General features: G+C 44.7%; 1 protein-coding gene across 2 annotated transcripts in view; it reads left to right on the forward strand.

The window, feature by feature from the left end:
* The first annotated feature begins 1,651 nt into the window (after window positions 1-1,651).
* Window positions 1,652-21,651, forward strand: part of COL14A1 (collagen type XIV alpha 1 chain) — a 175,969-nt gene continuing 155,969 nt past the window's right edge. For both annotated transcript variants that reach the window (XM_050940487.1, XM_050940490.1), the window contains exons 1-4: window positions 1,652-1,782; window positions 8,219-8,335; window positions 16,898-17,014; window positions 21,041-21,184. In XM_050940487.1, the coding sequence (XP_050796444.1) occupies window positions 8,245-8,335; window positions 16,898-17,014; window positions 21,041-21,184 (352 nt within the window). In that variant the 5' untranslated portion in view covers window positions 1,652-1,782; window positions 8,219-8,244. The remainder of the gene's footprint in view (window positions 1,783-8,218; window positions 8,336-16,897; window positions 17,015-21,040; window positions 21,185-21,651) is intronic.

Genomic DNA, 21,651 nt, shown 5'->3' on the forward strand with positions numbered 1-21,651 from the left:
AGTGTAAACAATGAACACTAATTCTGAAAAATCAATGGGGGGGGGAGGGGAGAGGGCTGGTTTTAACTGCACATACAGGGGTGTAAGTCAGGAAGAGAGATTATTATAAATAAAGCCTATGGAGTTATGCAATTAAAAAAAACCAATGCGAGGTCAGAAGCAGATCCATCCTTTTTAATTTGATAGTGTTCCTTTAAAATAGATGCATTGTATCCATGGAAGAGATTTTTGAAAACTATTTCTGCTGTAGATAGGTGGCTTAAAATTGAAGTGTAGATTTGTTCACAGGCTGTTCCAATGTTTAATCACTGGTATGATAGGTGAGATTTGCTCTCGTGCTGTAGGGTGGCTACTTAGTACAGAAACCTAGCTGGATGCCGCCACATGGTGGCGCTTATGCATTTTGACTGCTACCAGATTTTTTTTCTTGTATTTAAAGAGAGCCAGACTCTGCTCCTTGAAGTGTCTTCAAATGAGCTCCAACTTCATTATGCTTGATTGCAGCTTCGTGTGCAGTCCATAAACTGCGTTGATTTTTCTCCCCACCTTTACAAAGGCTTCGGGGATCAATTACTAGATCTGCCCATCTCCCCTTCTTCTGTATATCCCTCCCCCCCCCACCAAGTAATTTAGTGACTGAAGTTAATGTTCAGTGTGATTCTCTGGTACAATGACTGCAACCCAGGTCACTGTCACATTATTGCTCTAGAGGACTCACATAATGCAGAGGGCTTTTTTCTCTCAAGTGGTACAAAGTGTCAGCTATTGCACGTCGCACAATGTAGCAGAATACAAAGAAATGACCGTAATAGAAGTCTATGTAGGTATAATAGAAAGTCTAAGGGTATAACGAAAATAAAATCCCCACATTTCTGCATTTTCCCGTTGAATATTTTAAACATTTGCATTGCAATATGATTTTGAAAGGGAGTGAATTAAATAACTCCCTTCTGAAGCAATTGGTGAAGATATTCCTGCCCATAAAATGACTTATGCATGAGTCTGCAGGACCAATCCTGGGGCCCTAGGCAGACCATGACTAGGGTGTTTCAGGAGGCCTATTTGCCAAGTAGCTTGTCTAGATATGAATTATTACAAAGTGGGTCAAGAACATTTGGATTCCAAATAGTGCAGGAAACATGGTTTTAGGAATGATGTATTAGGGCACCTAGGGTCTTGATTGGGCATCTTTTAAAATTATTTAAATCTACATAAGTAAGTAACTTTGGGGGAAGGAAATGTAAATTGAAAGGAAACAAACCCCAAAGGAAGAGGCATCATATAATTGACATAAGGAAAGCTACAGCACCCAGAAAAAAATATGGTTGCTTGAGCTCCACTCCGAAAACGTACTTTTAATCCCATTCCCGCAACAGCACCTAAAGTTTCCTTTAAATGAAAAGGCTAAATTACCTTCAGTTCAGATTTCCAGTATACACCTGGAATTGCACTAGTCCAGGGATTCATTCCCTGAAATCCTGAGTTGGAGCTGGCTGGGGAGGGGGTTGGCTGGATGTCAGTGACTCTTCAGGCCCCCCCTCCCCTTTTTCCTTTTCCTTCCACCGTCTGCTTTATAATTGGCTGCCTTGTTTCTCTACCCTTTCTTATCAGATCGTGCTGTGAAGGAGCCAGCAGCAGCTGGAGGGTGGAAAGAAACTTTTAGAGGCAGAGTAACACCCACATTAAAGAGTGAAAGAAGGGGTGTGTATTAGCAAAGAGTGATTCCTCCCAGGCAAAGCTACACCTCCTCGCCAAGCAGCTAAACCACTCATGACTGCAAAGGTCTGTTTGATTTTTATTTTGTCACCCTTTTTTCCATGGGGCGGGGGAAGGTAATTTAAAAGCTGATTAAACTCTTGTACAATAACTAGGATAACAACCCCAGCTATTCCTGATCATGATAATTTTCTGCCACCTTCGGAATTCAACCTTTCGTTGGCCCTAAGCAAAGGAGAAGCAGGCGAGAGTCAGTGATGGGTGGTGAATGTGACTGATTGCTGGCTTGCCAGCCAGGAGAGGAAGCTGTAGGCGAGTGGCGCGGGAAAGCCTTAGGAGAACGGGGGCTGAGATGCAAAAGAAAAATCCCCAGAATCTTCTGCAAAACGTGGCATCCTGAATCAGTGTCTTGGCTCTCCCTGGGCTTCAGTTCCTCGCCGGCCGGGTGCACCAGCTCCCCGAGGCTGACTGGCACGACGCACACTTTCCTGTCCCTTGCCCCCCCACGCCCGGGTTTTTTTCCTTGTTCGCCCGGGCGTGCTCTCGCAGTTCCTCGCTGGGGTTCGCCTGGACCTGCGGGCTGTCCCCTCGGGCTGTCTGATCTCCGGAGGGCGGTTACAGGAGATCAGAGGCTTTGCCAGCCCCCCCTCCCCCGCTCCTTTGCTGAGCTCCGCACAGGGAAAAAAAACCACTCTCGGTCTCGGTCCCGTTTTCCAGTGTGCGGGGCAAGGGGCCGGAGCTTTGCACCCCGGAGATCAGCAGCCTCTCCTGGGGGGCACTGCTGGGGGACGGCCTGGGCTCCGGAGAGTCCCCCCGCCCCCAGAGCAGTGGGGTTACACGCGAACCGAGTTAGCCTGCAGACAGCAGGGCTCGGGGGAAGGCAGGAAACCGCGAACTCCCAGACCACCTGAGCCCTCCGGCAGGAGCCAGGAGTAACGGGCTTGCTCCACGAGCCGCTCCGGGCCCAGTTACTTCCCCCGAGCCCTTGACCTGGCCGTAGCCAGCTCCTAGCAATGCCAAGGATCAGGTCAAGCTCTCTTGCCCGTGCGCTCCGGGCAATGTTAACAGAGAAATCCGCCTTGTCTGTGGATTGATGCTGGGTTACATCATTTCCCAATAATACTCCCTGGTGCGTGCAGGCTACTGAAATCACCCTTTAGCTTCCCGGTACCTGCTCATAGAATCAGAGACTATCAGGATTGGAAGGGATCTCAGGAGGTCATCTAGTCCAACCCCCTGCTCAAAGCAGGACCAACATCAGCTAAATCATCCCTTTGCCAAGCCTGACCTTAAAAATCTCTAAGGAAGGAGATTCCACCACTTCCCTAGGTAACCCATTCCAGTGCAATGATTTCATATTGGGCCTGATCCCAACTGCCACACATTTCACATTCCCTTTTGTTTCACCTCTGGTTTTTAGCTAGGAGCTGGTACTTCTTTATTATCCTCTAGTTATTTGCTGAGTGCTGACAGCGTGCCCATTACTGTATAAATCTCAGAGCAGACTTGCCCCTGGCTTGAGGAGTTTACAAGTTAAGGGCTTGTCTAAACACAGTTCTAGTACAGCTTTAACAACCGCCCAGTGTGGACACTGCTATGCTGGCATAGAGGTGGTTATGTTGCTATTTAGATTAGTTGGACTTGCACAAGTCCATGGGCCCAGATCTAATGCATCCAAGGGTGCTGAGGGAGTTGGCTGATATGATTGCAGAACCATTGGCCATTATCTTTGAAAATTCATGATGATTGGGAGAGGTCCCAGACAATTGGAAAATGGCAAATATAGTGGCCATATTTAAAAAAGGGAAGACAGAGAATCCTGGGAACTACAGAGCAGTCAGCCTCACTTCAGTCCCTGGCAAAATCATGGAGCAGGTCCCCAAGGAATCCATTTTGAAGCACTTGAAGGAGAGGAAAGTGATCAGGAACAGTCAACATGGATTCATCAAGTGCAAGTCATGCCTGACCAACCTAATTGCCCTCTGTGATGAGATAACTGGCTCTGTGGATATGGGGAAAATGGTGGACATGATATATCTTGACTTTAGCAAAGCTTTTGATATGGTCTCCCACAGTATTCTGGCCAGCAAATTAAAAAAGTATGGATTGGATGAATGCATTATAAAATGGATAGAAAGCTGGCTAGACTATCGGGCTCAACGGGTAGTGATCAACGGCTCGATGTCTAGTTGGCAGCCAGTATCAAGTGGACTGCCCCAGGCGTCAGTCCTGTGGTTGGTTTTGTTCAACATATTTTTCAGTGATCTGGATGATGGGATTAATTGCACCCTCGGCAAGTTCGCCAATGACACTAAGGCCTTGGCTACACTGGCGCTTTACAGCACTGCAAATTTCTCGCTCAGGGGTGTGAAAAAAAACACACCCCTGAGCGCAGCAAGTTACAGGGCTGCAAAGTGCCAGTGTAAACAGTGCCTCAGCGCTGCAAGCTAATCCCCACAAGGAGGTGGAGTAGATGGGGAGCTGCAAGCTAATCCCCACGGGGAGCTCTCTCCTAGCGCTGGCACCACGACCACAGTCGCACTTCAAAGAGCTGCTGCGGGAGCGCTCCCGCGGCAGCGCTTTGGATTTTTGAGTGTAGCCAAGCCCTAAGATGAGGGGAGAGATAGATATGCTGGAGGGTAGGGATAGGTTACAGAGGGACCTAGACAAATTAGAGGATTGAACCAAAAGAAATCTGATGAGGTTCAACAAGAACAAGTGCCAAATCCTGCACTTAAGAAGGAAGAATCCCATGCACTGCTACAGGCTGGGGACCAGCTGGCTAAGCAGCAGTTCTGCAGAAAAGGACCTGGGGATTACAATGGATGAGAAGGCGGATATGAGTCAGCAACCTGCGCTCATTGCCAAGAAGGCCAATGGCATATTGGGCTGTATTAGCAGGAGCATTGCCAGCAGATCGAGGGAAGTGATTATTCCATTCTATTCGGCACTGGTGAGGCCACACCTGGAGTATTGCGTCCAGTTTTGGTCCCCCCACTACAGAAGGGATGTGGACAAACTGGAGAGAGTCCAGCGGAGGGCAACGAAAATGATTAGGGAGCTGAGGCACATGACTTATGAGGAGAGGCTGAGGGAACTGATCTTATTTAGTCTGCAGAAGAGAAGAGTGAGGGAGGATTTGATAGCAGCCTCCAACTACCTGAAGTGAGGTTCCAAAGAGGATGGAGCTCAGCTGTTCTCAGTGGTGGCAGATGACAGAACAAGAAGCAATAGTCTCAAGTTGCAGTGGGGGAGGTCTAGGTTGGATATTCGGAAACACTATTTCACTAGGAGGGTGGTGAAGCACTGGAATGGGCTACCTAAGGAGGTACTGGAATCTCCTTCCTTAGAGATTTTTAAGGCCTGGCTTGATAAAGCCTTGGCTGGGATGATTTAGTTGGTATTGGTCCTGCTTTGAGCAAGGGGTTGGACTAGATGACCTCCTGAGATCTCTTCCAACCCTAATATTCTATGATTCTATGGTACTTGATGGAAATTATATCCATATAGGAACTTTTATACCAGCATAGCTCCATCCACACAATGGGGTTGTACTGCTTTAACTGTATCTGTTTATAAACCAATACAGTTAAGGCAATATAAAAACTGTGTGTCACACTGCCCTAATGGTATGACCTTGCAAAGGCTATCAGGCATAGCAGTCACTACCCATAATTCCTTTTGAAGAAAGTGTTTGCAAGGTTGGGATATATGAAGAGGACAAATCAAAGCTATGAAGCTTGTCTAGACTAGAGGTTTTGGTTCTGTTCTAACTAAAGTTAATTGATTGTCAATTAGATAACATGGTGGTCCAAAAAATAATTAGATAAGTTCTTAGAGAACAGGTTCACCCATTGCTATTGGCCAAGATGGTTAGGGATGCAACTCCATGCTCTGGGTGTCCCTAAGCCTCCAACTGCCAGAAAGATGACAGGGGATGGATCACTTAATAGTTACCCTGTTCTGGTCATTTCCTTTAAAGCAGCTGTCATTGGCAACTGTCAGAAGACAGACTATTGGGCTAGATGGACCATTGATCTGACCCAGGGTGGATATTCTTATGTTTTTAGGCATTGGCAAAGAGGAGGGAGTTGGGAAATTAAGAGGAGTGGTAAAGAATGAGATCAAAGGTAGGCCACAGCACAACTGTGAGGGCGAGGAGCTTTAAAGTGAAAGGAAATACAATTCAAAAGTTCCCAGGGCTTTTCCTGTGTACCTGGCTAGTGCATTGGAGTTCAATGTGCTGTCCAGAGCAGTCACAATGAAGCACTCTGGGATAGCTCCCGGAGGCCAACACCACCGATTTGCGTCCACACTACCCCAAATTCGACCCAGAAAGTTGATTTTAGCACTACTCCCCTCGCCGGGGAGCGGTACAGAAGTCGATTTTAAGAACCCTTTAGGTTGACGGAACGGGATTGGTTGTGTGGATGCAGTCATTTTTAAATCAACCTAACACAGCTAAATTCAACCTAACCCTGTAGTGTAGACCTGGCCTAAGAGCGGAGTGACCCACTCAGTACAGGTCACCAGGAAGTTTGTGTTTGTGGTTTTTTATTGGTGGTAATATGGGGAGATTGTAGAGGAGTGAGGTGGGAAGCAGAGAGGAGGAAATTGCAAAGCAGAATATATTGTGCTACAGCATGGCCAGAGGGCAGCAAGAGAGGGTTAGAAGGGAGTCTTATTCCCTGTAAGGGGAAGAAAGTTTGCTGTAGGTTAACTAGAGCACCTGAAGCCAATTAGAGCACCTGCAGTCAGTCACATGATAAAACCCCCTGCTTCAATCAGACAGTTTGAAGGTGTTGGAGTGGAAAGCATTGGTGTTGGAGCAGAGAACAGTTTGAAGGTGTTGGAGCAGAGAGGAATTGGTGTTGGAGCAGAGAACAATTTGAAGGGAAGCAGAGGACAGTTTGGAGAAGTGCTGCGGTGGGCTAAGAAGTCAAAGACCCTAAGTAAAGGGGCACCTGGCTTGTACAGAGGGAGGGCAGGACAGGGAAGTAGCCCAGGGGAAGGAATTGTCAGTTCAAGTGGGTTACCACTATCCTCAGGGCCGGGACCTGGAGTAGAGGCCGGGCCCAGGTCCCTCCTCTCCATTCCCCTCCTCTAGGACACTAGTGGGACAGTTAACATTCCACTGCAGGGGCAAGAAATGGCGCCTTGAACCCCCCCCCCAAACAAGAGAAAGCGCAAGACCCATCATAATAGTGCTGGCAATTTGCCAAATTATACCAAAGTTGTTTCTAAATCTGTGCCTTTATAGATGTTTGATTAAACAATTAAATATAATCAAGAATTTTCTATTTTTTTTTCATTTATGAGAGGGGTTACAATTATTCAACAATTGTAATAGTATAAATTGTTCATGGGCCAAGTTCAGATGATGAATTCATATTGTTTCTTACATGTATTTCAGAGCAAGTCTCCTCTTCTAACCATGACAGCTTTAAAATAAAAAGCGGCTGTACAAAAATGGTCTATTCCCAGTGTGTATTCTGAGCCATATCTGCTTGCTTTAGTGACAAAATGATTTTCTACTCCAGTTATCAGATATTTGAGTGATAAAGGTGGTATTAAAAACTTCAGTAGAATAGAACTGGCTCAGTGGCCTTTGCAGGGCTATGGGAGAGTGAGCTGGATTGTGACTCCTCAGCAGAACTGTTAACTAAATTGACTGCACAGTTTTTACCCCCTTACCACAGTGTGCAGAAGAGCACACATCAATTAAACAGTAAATGCCCCCACAAATGGGTTTCTGGCTGAGTTTGCAGGTCTGGCAATTAGGAAAATCCATCTGTTTACTTATAAACTGTGCAAATTTGTGAAGCCATTACAGACCATAAACATGTTACCCCATGATGCAATTGTTAAAGGAATCACTTTCAGAGTAGTGGATGCAAAGCAGATATTAAGTTGTAATTATTATTGTATTTGTGATCATAGAATCCCTGTTTCAGATGCCTTGATACTGTGTCTGGGCAGCACTGGTCCATATTACATGGCCTGACATTCACAGGGATGCTCAGTTAGGATACCATTGTCTTTTTTTTTTTTTTTTTTAAAGCTCGTTTTGGAATAAGAGAGGTTTTAGTTCATCATTATAGCAGTCTCTGTTCCCAACACTCTCCCTGTCTGCTCCACAAAGGACACAAACTAGATTTCCAAAGGGGCTCAGCATCTGAAATTGGGGCACTTTTGAAAAAATTGTCCTCAGCTTTTAACTTCATGGCTCCAACCCTTTTCCTGACAAGATTTGGAGACTGGCTGTTACTTTGTCAGAATGCAACTTTGGAGAGAGAAATAAATGCTCAAATAATTCCTTAGCCTTTTCCAAGGAAAAGTGCTCTGCTACCCAGAGTTTGTGAGTGAAATCCTGGCCCCATTTGAAGTCAATGGCAAAACTGCCATTGATATGATGGAACCATGACTTGACCCTTCATTTTTCATTTGAGTGAATGTTCTAGGTTTACAGGTTTGATAAATATTTCTGTTCTGTATGTTGCAGACTTGCTGATACTACGTGTATCCAGGATGAAGATTTGTCGATACAAGATACAGAACTGGTTCCTGTTGGCTTTTTTAGTGGTCACAGTTCATCTCATCAGTCATGTTCAGGGTCAAGGTAACTGATATATAAGACAGCAGTGCTTTTTCATTAGATCACTCTGATGTGCAGAAGTGCGTTTCCCCTTTTACATATGCAATAGTGTTTGCCCTTTGCTAAGGGGAGAGTCCAGCATTATTTACATCAGTGGGAGTTTTGCCATTGACTTCAAAGAGTACATCATCAGGTCTCGCTCTTCCTGACTCATTTTCACACATTCTCTGAACTGTTATGTCTTAGAAGGAAGCTTGCTCTTATTTATCTGTATAGCTAAAATGTCTGAAAATGAGTTATAGGGAAAAAACTCAGTTCTGTTTACTTAAATGTAACTATAAAATATTGCTGTTACTACTCTCTAAGCAAATGAGTTTTGGGGGAATGATCATTCTGCAGTGGGACACAGAACTTGCATGGAATACATATTGCTGCTTTGCCAGAACTGTAGCTAATACCATCATTACATTATGTAGGATGGCATGAGCTGCCCTGGGCTGCCAAGTGTCATGATTGTTCATGCACCCTTTTTTGTTTGCATTGTGTCTATATCTTATGTATTACTATTAAAAAATATACTGCTGGTGTTGCTAAGCTTAAAAACGATCCTATGTGGTCTTGACAGTGGTGTCAAGTCTGTCCTAGTGTGTTTTCCTTCCAAACCAACCTTTGCTTTGAAAGCACGAAAAAACAGGACCAATTCTGCTCTTGGCTATGCTCATGCAACCCCCTTGACTTCAGCTGAGGTTGCACAGGCATAACCGAGCAGAATTTGGCCCTCTCTTTTTCACTGAAAGGAGTGTTGGGTTGTATGTTTATGCATGAACATGGTCAGTGGATAGGCAGTGCCTAGATCTTCTATCTCCAGAGGATAGTTACAAGTAGAAATGGCTCTGAGGTCACGGGAAGAGCATGCTTAACAGATGCATATACTGCCACTGACATTGCTCACTCTGCAAATGGTCTTTGATGCTGACTGATGCTTGGAGGCAGGAGTGGCGGAAAAGCCCTAAAAGTTGAGGGGGGGCAATGGGCGCCCAAACCATGGCCCCATCCTCACACTGCCCCTTCTCTCCAAGCCTCTGACCTCACGCTGACTCTTTTCCCTAAGCCTCCTCCCCCCTCGCTCGCTCCTCTCCACCCCTACTCCCCGTTGCTCACCCTTACAGCCATTAAAAAGTGGGAGAGCCATGGCCCCCAGTCCCTCCCATTTCAGCGCACCTGCTTGGGGGACCATGACCCTTGGGGGTTATGGAACATCATTTGGTGCACTAACCACACTTCCCAGAGTGCGGGGAATGCTAGCTGTAGTATTTATTGTAGAGGAAAGAGATTCACTGTGCCTTTCTTCTACCTCTGTGCATCTATTCTAAACAGAAACTTAGCCTCCAAATGCTTGTGACTTAATGAGTCAAAGTGAAGCATATGATTATACATATGTCTGTATATCTTACACTTGATACATATGTGACATTCCGCTCAGGACTCCTAGAACTGTAAGTCACTGTGTTACTCTTCTGTCTCAGCAAGTTGAGAGCTTTTCTGCTGCTAAGATGTGTGTCAGCTCCCTGACACTCCAGCCTCTCTGCATTGCCAGCAAACTCCTTGATACTCTGCCAGTCTAAACCTTGTCTGCAGGCAACCATCAGTGAAGCCCAGAAACATCTCTCTGCAGTGTCCAGTCCCTCTCACTGGGCACTCGCAGAAATTATAAAGTTCATTTCCTTCCAAGAGATAGTGTACACACCAGGCTTTTAGGTTAGCTGAAGACTCACACTTCACTTTAATAGAACAGCACTTAGATACTTTATAGTAAAACTAAGAATAAGTTTATTAACAAAGAACAGAGATTTAAGTGATATTGAACAAGAGAAAAAGACAAGTTTGGTTACAAACAAAATAAAACATACTTTCTAGTGACTAAAACTTAATTTTAGCTAGTTACAATTTTTGCCTATGTAGTTTGCTTATTTACTTCAAGTTAACAGCATCTCTAACCCTTCTGGCCAGGAGATCCAACTTTCTCAGGATCACCAGGTGCTTTTTCCCATGTCCCCTAAGCAGTGGAGAACTGAAATGTCATTTTGTTCCCCTTATGTTATCCAAAGTCCATTGTCACGGCCTCACGAGACAGGAAGGCTTTCTAGGGTGCATATTCTGTCCCCAGAGCAATTGCTAAACTTTCTTCTCCCCTCACTTGTTAACTTGATGGCTTTGTTTACCTTATATGTAAATGTACTTTTATTGTCCTCTGCCTGCAGTCAAGTTAATCAGCAAAGTAAATCCACATTCCTTTGTCTAGCACAGGCTGGGATTATACACTGCCTCCCAAACACATTTTAAGAACATATCTCCAGCACACTCATGTAACTCTTTGTACACCACCCATACATCTATCACACAATGATTTTTGGGACCAGTGTGTCACCAAGTTTTATAAGACACCATACTTGTTTATACTTTTTTTATAGTGCAGTAATATTGTATACAGTCAGTTGGTTCAATTCCTTATTTTTGAGGGGTCCAGACCCTCTGCTCTCCCTGTGAGGAGTCTGGACCTGATTGTTACGGCATATGGTTCAGATTTTCAAAGCTGTTTTGGGGATTCAGATACATCTAAAAGTCAGTGGAAGGTGTGTTTAAATCCCCTAAATTGCTTTGAAAATCAAACACTTAAAAAAATTATTTAATCAGCCACATGTTAGCAGTGGACACAAATTGCACACTAAAATCAAGTGCAGGTCTCAGAAAATGTAGGCCACACCATCATATTATTGAATAATGGAGTGTGTGGATCCATAGCCTGTGGAATACGAGTTGAGAATATTCTTTTGCTGCATTTAAAGTAGTAACATGTCCTCTGAATCTCTCCTTTTGACCTTTGTTGACAAAGTTTTTCCTTTTTCCTCTTGCAATAAACTGTTTACTTCCTCCTCCTTGTAACAAGTGGCTAACTATAAATGATATAGTATGTTTCATTGATTAAAGAAATAACACATTGTAACAAGGTGCAGGAAGAATAGGGGTTAGTTCTAGTGTGCACAAGTGCTTTGGGGAATTACTACAAATTGATTCCTTAGGAGAAAAAAAGAATATGTTTGGGAAGGTCTGGTTTCACATTTGAGGTTTTATCCCAGTCCTATGATCCCTTTTCCACACATTAATTTATAGTACTTTCTTGTTATGAATGTTGTTCTTTGAGAAACAGACCCTGCTGAGTGAGATTGTTTTCTGCTGAGTCATTCCACCATCTTGCTCATGAATTATCCAATTATTATTATTATTTGTTGGTCACTGATAATTCAAAATGTAACTTTTAGATTTTAATGTTTTCATCTTTTCATTTGTTGAACTCCCAGTTTGATGTGATGCATTTACTAGCTGCCTTCCAAATCCTTTACTATCCCTCTGCTTTCACTCAATATTTAATTACTCTCTCACATTTAGTTTGAACATTTTTTCCCCTTGTTCAACAGATAAAGTTACTTTAAAAATATTTGAGCTTCTTGTCCAGCCTATTAAAATAATAAAAGGTTTACTCTCCGCAAAACAACCCTGGCTAATAAACCATCACAACTAAGGAAAATATGTCTGCTCTCGCTAGAGTTCCCATTTATCCACTCAATAATTGGGGTGTTAATTTAAGAATTTGCTTTTATGGGTACAAGATGGTGATTGTACTTCATGTTGTGAGAATTTCCATAAGTTGCTAATGTATATGCTAGATAATTTTGGTAGAGTATCAATTTGTTCAGTTTAATCAAGTGCAACTAGTATTGCCAACTTTACACAGTTTGTTTGACAGCTATGTCCTTGAGAATGTATGTCCTCCTTTTAGAATACTGAGTATTTCAAAGCATTGTTTTCCTGCTTGTCCTCAAGAATAATGTATTTGGAGCACTAACAAAAATAGCTGACTTCTATGTAGCTGCATAAACCAAGGCCTTGAACTTGTCCTTAGTGTCTTTTTGGGTGATTGCTTTAATGTTGCTGACGGCCATTCATTTGCTCATCCCTGTAAAACTGCTTAACAAGCTCTCGCTACTGACTCAGTTTGTATTCATTTTTCTTTCTTTCTGCAAGAAGTGAAATTTTGTTCCACAGACAATAAAGGTCCTCAGAAATAAAGATTTCCTCTTCAGGTTGGTGACCATGTAGTAATTCCCATCAATATTTTGTTGTGTTTGTCCAAGTGTTAGATTTAACTTCCTTAGTTATATGTACCTCTCTGTGCCAGAACACTAGTCTTTGCATAACTAAGACATAGTTAAATATCTGTTTTGTGAACAACTCTTCTTTTCTCCCTATGATTAATTGCGGCTGGAAATGTCCTCCCCCCATTTAGACACAAAAATGAATAAGTGGTTAGCTAAGATCAGCTAGTTATGTAAAGATTATTCTGGCACAAGTCTTGTAGTCTATCATATTTTAGCTGTATAGTAAGCACAAACACCTCTGGTGATTATGTCCTTCTTTGCTTGTTATTGTCAGACGTGTCTGGTTTTATAGAAGCTCCAAAAGTTTACCTGATTTGGTGATGGCTAATTACAAGTAGGTCAGAGCTCCACTGCTTTGTTAGAAAGTGCTCTTTTAATCTTTAGGTCACACATGGGAGAAAAGGGGGCTTTGGAGCTCGTTTTCCCTTGCAATGGTATAGGACACACTTGGCTGGCATTTGTATTCTTGGTGCTTAGCCACTGAATCCCTGTGAATCTTACAGCTGTTTTTCCCAAAGATTATTTACTGTTGCTTAGAAAAAGTAAATAATTGGAATTACATATTTTCATGAACTGGTAGTCATGATTCATCACTCTAGGTTAATTCAGCACTGACTGAATCTGTCCTTGAGCTATGCGTAACTCATTATCAATCTTGAGAATGAATTAAAGACTGTAATCCATACCTACAGCCTTTCTGGCTTTTAAAACTTTTACCACAGCTTCAGTTATTTTATTACACTTACAGTATGCTGAATGTTCTTGCAGTATCTTGCCTAGCACAATATTTCATATTTGATCTTTTAGTCACAAAACAGCAAGGGCCAAATTTTCAAAGCTGTATGTGTGAAAGGATACTTTTATGTGCTCATTCTTCTGTATCGATTAATGCCTATTTTCTAAAGCCCCATTGGGGTGGACAGACAGTTTGGAGATTAGGCCTGTCCAGATCATGTCCACCGTCTGTGAGCGCATAGTTTGTACGCATGCTCATTGCAGAGATTTTAAAAAGTGTCTGCATTGTGCCAGGCTGTTTTGACATTCATTGTCTCTGTGCCCCTCGCTTCCCACTCTCCCTCTGATTTTCTCTCCCTTGAATTCCACTGTCCTGAGAGCAGCTGCGATGTCACTAAGCTGGTCTTGGCTCTTCTACATTCCCTTGCCACCTCTGGCTCTTTAGGCTGGAGAATAACCGAGGCTGGTATGCTCTGCTAGAATAGGCCCCTCTAACTAATAAGCTGAATACAACTCAATAGCAGGAAATAAAGCTTTACCATTAAACTTTGGTTAACATTTTGATAACTTCTAACATTGTAGTGTTGTTAACATTGAGAAACAATTGAACCAACAAACAAAACCAACATAAAAATACTAGCTGACTTTTCTTTTCTCAGCTCGTAAAGAAACAAATAGGCAAAAAAACCCTACTCGATGATATGACCATGAACCACAAAAAATGCTTCGCCAGATCCTCAGCTGGTATAAATTGCCACAGCTCCATTGACTGAAACGGGAGAACTAGTGAGACCTGAGGGAGTGTCTTGGCAGCCCCTTCTCTCTGTGGGCTCTGGCACTCGTCACGCCTGTCTGTGGATCTTAATGAGAAACAACACAGGAGAAGATAAATATTAGCTCATCATATAAATTGGGACCAGAAACCACATGTTTTGGCCAACAGCAACTAAAAAAATGACTAAAACATTATTAAACTTATTAAAAGATAATAGAAATGGCACATCCTATCTTTAAGTCATGGTGTTTGCTGTGCGATAGTCTGGGCCTTCAGATCTAGAAACTATTTGTTCAGTGGCAGGAGGAGCCATATTCATCTGGAATTGTGAAGGCAGAGGCCCTTGGGATGTATCCTCAATTTTATAGGCAGGACAGAACCAATTGTTGGAATAAACCATTTGGAGTAGTTTAGCTTGGTAGCAGTTACCTTTGCCCTTGAGCTAGCAAAATGCTTCTTCCTCTTGCTGAGGCTATGTGCACACTAGAAAATTAAATCAACCTAAGTTACGTCGACATACAGCCACTGCAGTAATTAAATCGCTTTTGCATGTCCACACGATGTTCCTTGTATCAGTGGTGCACGTCCTCACCAGGAGCGCTTGCACCGATTTAACTGATAGGCACTACGCCTCTCTTGGAGGTGGAGTTATTAAATCGATGTAGCAGGTGAGTTATATCGGCAGGAGCGACATTTTCGTGTAGACACTTACAGGGTTAGGTCAATGTAAGCTGCCTTGCATTGATCTAACTCTGTAGTGTAGACTAGGGCTGATTCTCCTGTACTGTTACCTTTCCTAAGTGTCTGGTAGGACAATTTTCATAAATAGCACATCATTCAGTCTGTACATACAGGGCTGGGCAAACACAACTCATTACAAGACCATAGCATATGCCAGTGGTCATCAACCAGTCATTTGCAATCCTAGGGGATCTCCCAGTTAATCACGATCTCCCTAAGACAGGCTCCCTGTCTGCCCCGGCTCCCCGCTGCTCCCAGAAGCGGCCAGTGCAGCCCCAGGGGCAGTAGGGGTCTCTCTCTGTGCGCTGCTTCTACCTGCAAGCATTGCTCCTGCCTGCAAGCACCGCCCCACGCAGCTCCCATTGGCCAGGAATGGGGGAGCAGCGGCCAATGGGAGCTGCGGGTGCAGTGCTTGCAGAAAGGGGCAGTGCGTGGAGTCATGTGCCACCCCCCTAGGGGCTGCACAGGCATGTTGGCTCCGTCCGGGAGCGTGGGGCCTGGGTAGGTGGTGAGCCTGCTTTAGCGGCAGCCACTCTGCGCTGCCAACAGGGAGCCGCTGAAGGTAAGTGATGCCTGGCGTGAGGCTGCACCTCAGCCCTGAGCCCCCTCCTGGAGCCAGCACCGTGAACCCTCTCCTGCACCCCGATTCCCAGCCCTGATCCCCCCTCCCAGAGCCAGCACCCTTTACTCCCTCCTGCACCCCAACACTCTGCCCCAGTCCGGAGCCCCCTCCTGCACCCAAATGCCCTCCCAGAGCTTGCATCCCTCACTCCTTCCTACACCCTGCCCCAGGCTCAGCCCAGAGCCCTATCCCAGACACTGTGAACCCCTCGGCCCCAGCCCAGGGTCCACATCCCTTCCCTAATCTCATCCCCCTGCCCCAGCCTGGTGAAAGTGAGTGAGGGTGGGCAAGAGCGAGTGATGGAGGAGGGGGGGATGGAGTGAATGGGGTGGGGTTTTGGGGAAGGGGTGGGGCCTCGGGAAAGGGGAAGGGTAGATCCTGTGTTGCCCTTAAATTCAAAAAGTGATCTTGGGCGTGTAAAGGTTGGAGACCACTGGCATATGCTAATAATACATTAGAGTAAGCCAGTGAACCAGTATGGTACACTTAAGTGCTGAGGCATGCCCCAAAGCACACAGTGGAAAGCATTCCAGGCATGCAGCTGCCTTGCTGAGTCAAGTGGGGAGCCCGTGATAGTCCTTCCCATCCTCCCTCTACTTCAGCCACCTCTGCTCCTCTGGTCACCTCAGAGCACACAGGTCTGGAATTTCTGCTTGTTCCTGGGCACCTAAAATGCTACCTGCCCCTTTCTCCCACAATCCCTTCATGTTTCCATTCTTTCCCACTGTTTCTATTTTGAACTATAGTTGATGATCCAGGAGTCAGTAGAGGCTGGCTTCACCTACAGTGCCTGGATTGCCTTTGCCTGAACCTTGGTTAGCCTGTATACATCTAAGTTAGCTGTGGAGCGGCCCAGGACAATTCTGGTTTCTGATAGGGATGAATGGGCATTAACTACTGAGGCCATGCCCATGACCCAATCAGTTTGCATGCTCCATTTTTGCAGCTCTGCACGCACCCACCCACCATCCCTTTTGAAAATTGTGCTATTTCCTGTCCCCTGCTTGCAGCTTAAAATAAACATGTAAGAAGGACATTTGTGCCCACACAAGCCTTTGAAAATTTGGCCCTGAGTGACTTAAATGAAAAACCCATGATATTTGGCAGAAGAGCTAGGAAAGGCATATTGTCAAATAAGAAGGAAGATCAATTTTAGTTCCTATACATTAACAAAGAGCATTTTGTATAACCAGCTTTGCTTGCTAAACTAGCATCTTAACATCTAACATCATTTGTCTCTGTCTTTTATAAGGTCAGTAGTTTGCGTTTTCCTCCCCCATAAATCTAAAGGTTATATCACTGGGGGAAATAAGGCACCATGGGGATTAATGTTATTTTACAAACTAATAAGCTGATTTATGTGACATTTAGAATAACTTGCATCCTTTGTGTTGTCAAACTTGTGTGTGTTTGCCTGTGTATTTTCCTTAACCTTTATTTAAAAATTAATAAACTTTTTTACTGTAAAGTAAGGTCTCTTTATTTTTTCCTTACAGTTGCTCCACCAACAAGACTAAGATATAATTTAGTCACTCATGACAGTGTACAGATTTCATGGAAAGCCCCTAAAGGGAAATTTACTGGATTTAAGCTTCTTGTTACTCCAAGTTCAGGTAAAAATATTTACGTTTGTCTATAAACTTTTGCTTCATTTAGGTCCAGTGATAATGCTGTCATGGTGAACTGGAGGAAAGCAGCCTCCTATTGCTTGGGGGCTGATCTCACTCCACATAACTGGGGGCTCTGAGCTGGCTCTGGACAACCAGGAGCTCTGGCTGTCCAGCAGTTGGAGGCCAGTGTGAATACAGATGTCTGGGGTGTCCTTGGAGTGGAGTCAACTGACAGATACTTCCTGTGCTTCATCATCCGTAGTGGGCTCCACCTCTGGTCCTGTCCCTGTGAGCATCCCCTCCTCTGTCCTTCTTGCCATATATAGGGAAATAGTAAGTGCCCAAAAAGAGTCAGTAAACGAAGTTTTGTGAATGTTCATGGGAATTTTGGTCAGTTAGAACAAGGGAAGTGAATAAGAGGCAGAGGGGCAGGTCCTTAGCTGGCATAATTTTTTTTATAGCTCCATTGTCAATGCAACTAAGAGTTCAGAATACACTATTCAGAATCTTCTCCAGACTGCATAATGTTTTAGTCATCCTTTAATACAGCCCTTATCCTACAGTCACTCTCTCCTGATATGGGGTATGTTTATAAACTGTGCTGCTGGAGAAACCTGAAACAAATTTTTGCAATATGTCCACATTGTTATTGCCAGTACCAAGAGAACTAAATTATAGCCTAATTATTTTAGAATAACTATCACATATAGACTATAATGTATTAATTTGAAATTTATAAATGTGAGGTCTACAAACTGCATTTGCACTTTGTTGTTTCATTATATGTAGTCTACTTTGAAGAATAAAATGTAGCTTACAAATTGGACAGTGATGTATTTAAAAGAACAGCTGTAGCAATTTCTTGATGAGAAAGCAATAGATTCCTTTTTCCTCCCTATATGTTACTGTTGCACTGGCTTGTGCCTGGCAGGCTTTTCAATCTTAAGATGAGCAGACATGTGACATATAAAAGCAATCAAAATGTGCCAAAACCCACAGACCAGCAAAAGTTACAACAATATGTGATAAGAAGCAGTTAAATCAGCTATTGTGCTAAAAGCTATTAAATTGCAAAAGGAATGAATAACTGCTGAGTCAGACGGGCAAAAGGAAAAAGAGTGTAATCAGTTTTGACAGCATGAATGTGGTATGCTTTGGTAGTCAGCTGATGGTCTCCAATAAATGTTAATTCTCAAAGTAATTTGCAACATGGATAGTTTGTACATTCAATGAGAGCAGTGGTAGGTTAGGGCCCAGTCTAGTAGTGGCATGCGAAAGGATGGAGAAGGGAGTGTGTGTTGAGCACTGATGGGCAGTGCTGAGTAGGATACACTGCTGGTGCTTCTTGCCCTACTGCTCACCACCCTGCATTCAAAGCCTGCATATGGATTGGGGCAGGAGTAGTGAAATGCACAAAATGCAGCTGCTGAGCCCTTGCTAGTGGTTATTGGATCACGCTTGTGAAAAGTTATTAGGCCATGCCCTTCCTCTGCCTAATAACTAAAACAAACTCCTTTAATAGGTCCTTCGGGGACTGTTACCTAAGTATTTTAAAAAGTTAAAAATTCACCCCCAGCCGCTTGCACCCTGCCACTGATTGTGGGAGACTCAGAAATGCCAGATAAGTGTTCACGGTTCAGTCATGCTGAAAATTGCTTTTTAGGTTTTGACTTTATGGACTGCTCCCTCCCCACAATTACCTACCTAGCTGTGTCACAGCTGGTGCCCCCTTTGTAACTCTTCCCACCTTATTCCTAGTGTCTCGGATCATGGGTCCGATGCTCATTGATTTGTATCTGTTTGCACTGTGATCCATTTCTCTGCTGAGTTAACCCTGTGCAAGACTGTCTCCCCTCTTAAAGCCTTTTCTCATTCCCATTCCTTTAAGCCAGGGCACTTGAAAACTACCCTGACTCTTGCTACAGCTAGTTCCTATGTCTTGACTGTCCTGTTGCAGCAAAACCCTTTTAGAGCTGCTGACCCCCTGAAGTGTGCTTGACCAGATTAACTTCCGCATAGGATTTTTCTTACCTGCAGTTCTTCAGTTCTCTGCTCTTATAAACTGTCCCTTCCTGTTTCAGTTGCTCTGCTTTGGCCTCATTTGAAGAACAGACCTGTAGCTGCCACTCATTACAAATTGCTTTTTCCCTGGTCTCCATGTGGGTGTTGGGGATCCAGGTACAGCAGGGTCAGTCTCCTAGCAACTCCTTGGGCACAGCTGAACTTGGCAGGGGCTGTCTGATTAAACCTGCCCTCCACCAGTCAGGAAGTGCTGTCAAACTCCGACTTGAGCCAGCAGCAGCTAGAACTCGATTGCTGCTCAATGCATCCCCTGCAGGGCCAGTGCAAGGATGTTTCTCACGCTAGGTGAAACTTCCGCCCTGAGGCACCCCCCTTGCGGCAGCTCCCCACCCCTCACCCTCCGCCCTGATGCACCCCTCCCCCACCCCACCTCACCCCTGTCCCACCTCCTCCCCGAGCACGCCGTGGCTGCTTCACTTCTCCCGCCTTCCAGGCTTGCAGCGCCAATCAGCTTAGGCAGCCACAAGCCTGGGAGGCGAGAGAAGTGAAGCGGCCACGACGTGCTCAGGGAGGAGGTGGGACAGGGGTGAGCTGGGGCTGGGAGTTCCCCTGCGTGCCGCGCTCCCCCTTTACTTGCTGCAGGTGGCCCTGACCGTGCTCCCCTGCCCCAGCTCCCTCCCCCTAAATGCCGGCAGCAACCAGGGTGGCCAAAGATCTGGCCACCGCAGTCGCTGACAAAGAAAATGGCGCCCCCCCAAATGCCAGTGCCCATGGTGCCCGCCTAGGTCGCCTAAATGCTTGCACCGGCCCCGATCCCATGCCACAGCTGTGCTTGAGATCCTGCTTCCTGCATCTGCTCCAGTCCAGCCCCTGCCTGCTCCTACCCAGGCTGTTCTTGTGCCTGTTCCAGTTCCTGCCCTTCTCATCCTCAACACCCCTGACTCTGACCCCGGGTTCTACTTCCTGACTACATCTCCAGCTCACCCATTGGCTCTTCCATTTGGTTTCTGACCCATGGCTCTGGTCTCAACTCCACCCACAGAGCCCTTATTCTTGACTCTGCTCTAATCTCCTGGCCACCTTCATGGTTCTGACCATTATGCATGACTGCCTACATCCCAGATGTGATCCTGACAGTGGGTTTGAGCTGGGCTTCCTGGCTGTCTTACTGGGCCTACTGGCATCTGCATTTCACTAGCAGCCTTTCTGGCTTCAGCACTCTGGGACTGTCCCTGCTTGTGAATGCAGTCTCTCCTTCTCTGAGGAGATTCTTCCCACTCTCCAGGTTTCATGATGCTAGGCTAGTAGCTGCTTTCCTCCCAGTAGCTCATTCTATTATCTGCGCCTCTCAGGGTTACTGCAACACTTCTCCTCAGAGCTTCTGGAATGCTACTGCTATCAGTTATGCCTCCTGGCCATCTCCTTTCACTCCTAGTCAAGGTCTACTTCATGATGTCTTATTCCTGTAGCCTCTCATTTCACGGACCCATACCCAATTGGGGTTGAGTCTCTGGACTGCTTCCTGAGCAGACTGATTCCCACAGAGGTATCTGCTAGTCAGATGGCTTAATTTCCTGGGTGGCTTTCCAGTTCCTCTCCTGTGTCTCACTTTGTCCCTTCTCCAGGATCTCCACTTCATGTAGGCCTTTCCTTCGTGTGTGTGTGTGCGCGTGCATGCTTGCACATGTGTGTACATACCCAGGGTCTTACCTATTATTCATGTTAGGTTTTGGAGAAGGTTTACACCCCAGGAGACCATCCTTTTAAGGTCACAGTATGTCAGCCCACTTGGCTCCCTGCTTTTCTTAGGTTTTCTCTGGGTCATTCCAAAGGGACAAGGATTTGGAACAGACAACAAGTGATGAGTGACTGGACTTTGGTCATTACCATACTTAATGTAGCTTAAATATACATTTAAGTGGTTTAAAATGTAGCAATTTACCTTATCATAGCATTCACTATTTATACTATGCCGCTGATCTTATTTCTCGTTTTGTTTCCTTGCAGGTGGAAAAACCAATCAACTAACTCTTCAAAACAGTGCAACCAAAGCAGTTGTTCAAGGTCTTATTCCAGATCAAAGCTATGCAGTTCAGATTATTACATACAATAAAGACCAAGAGAGCAAGCCAGCACAAGGGCAGTTCAGAAGTATGTATCTGTATGCACATATCATATCTCACATATAGCACTGTCTTACCACATACCCCTTTAATTTATACATTTGCAATGTACTCAGGTACCACAGAGATGAGCATGTTATGAATACTTAGACCAATAGAGAACATAGAGCCAATTTCAGCCAGGTGTAAAAAGGTGCAAGTCTGTTGACTTCAGTGAAGTACATCTGGTAATACAAAGTCTGGCTTTATCGGACATTGTGCAAGAGATCTTAGTAGCAGGAATTCTAAACTAAAGGAAACGTTAATTGCCCAATGTTTTTAATTTTCTTCTTTCCCTTGTGAAAATAGCCCATAACTCATAAAAAGGGAATTGTGAGCAGGAGGAAATGAATGGAATATCTTTTTTATTTCTTCCCTTTTTCATGGATTTCCAGTGTAATTCTTACAATGGGGTGAGGGAAGCTACGGGTAAGTCTTAAAACTTTGAACTTGTAT

This window comes from Gopherus flavomarginatus, chromosome 2 (genome assembly GCF_025201925.1).
Source record: "Gopherus flavomarginatus isolate rGopFla2 chromosome 2, rGopFla2.mat.asm, whole genome shotgun sequence".
NCBI classification, from domain to species: domain Eukaryota; kingdom Metazoa; phylum Chordata; order Testudines; family Testudinidae; genus Gopherus; species Gopherus flavomarginatus.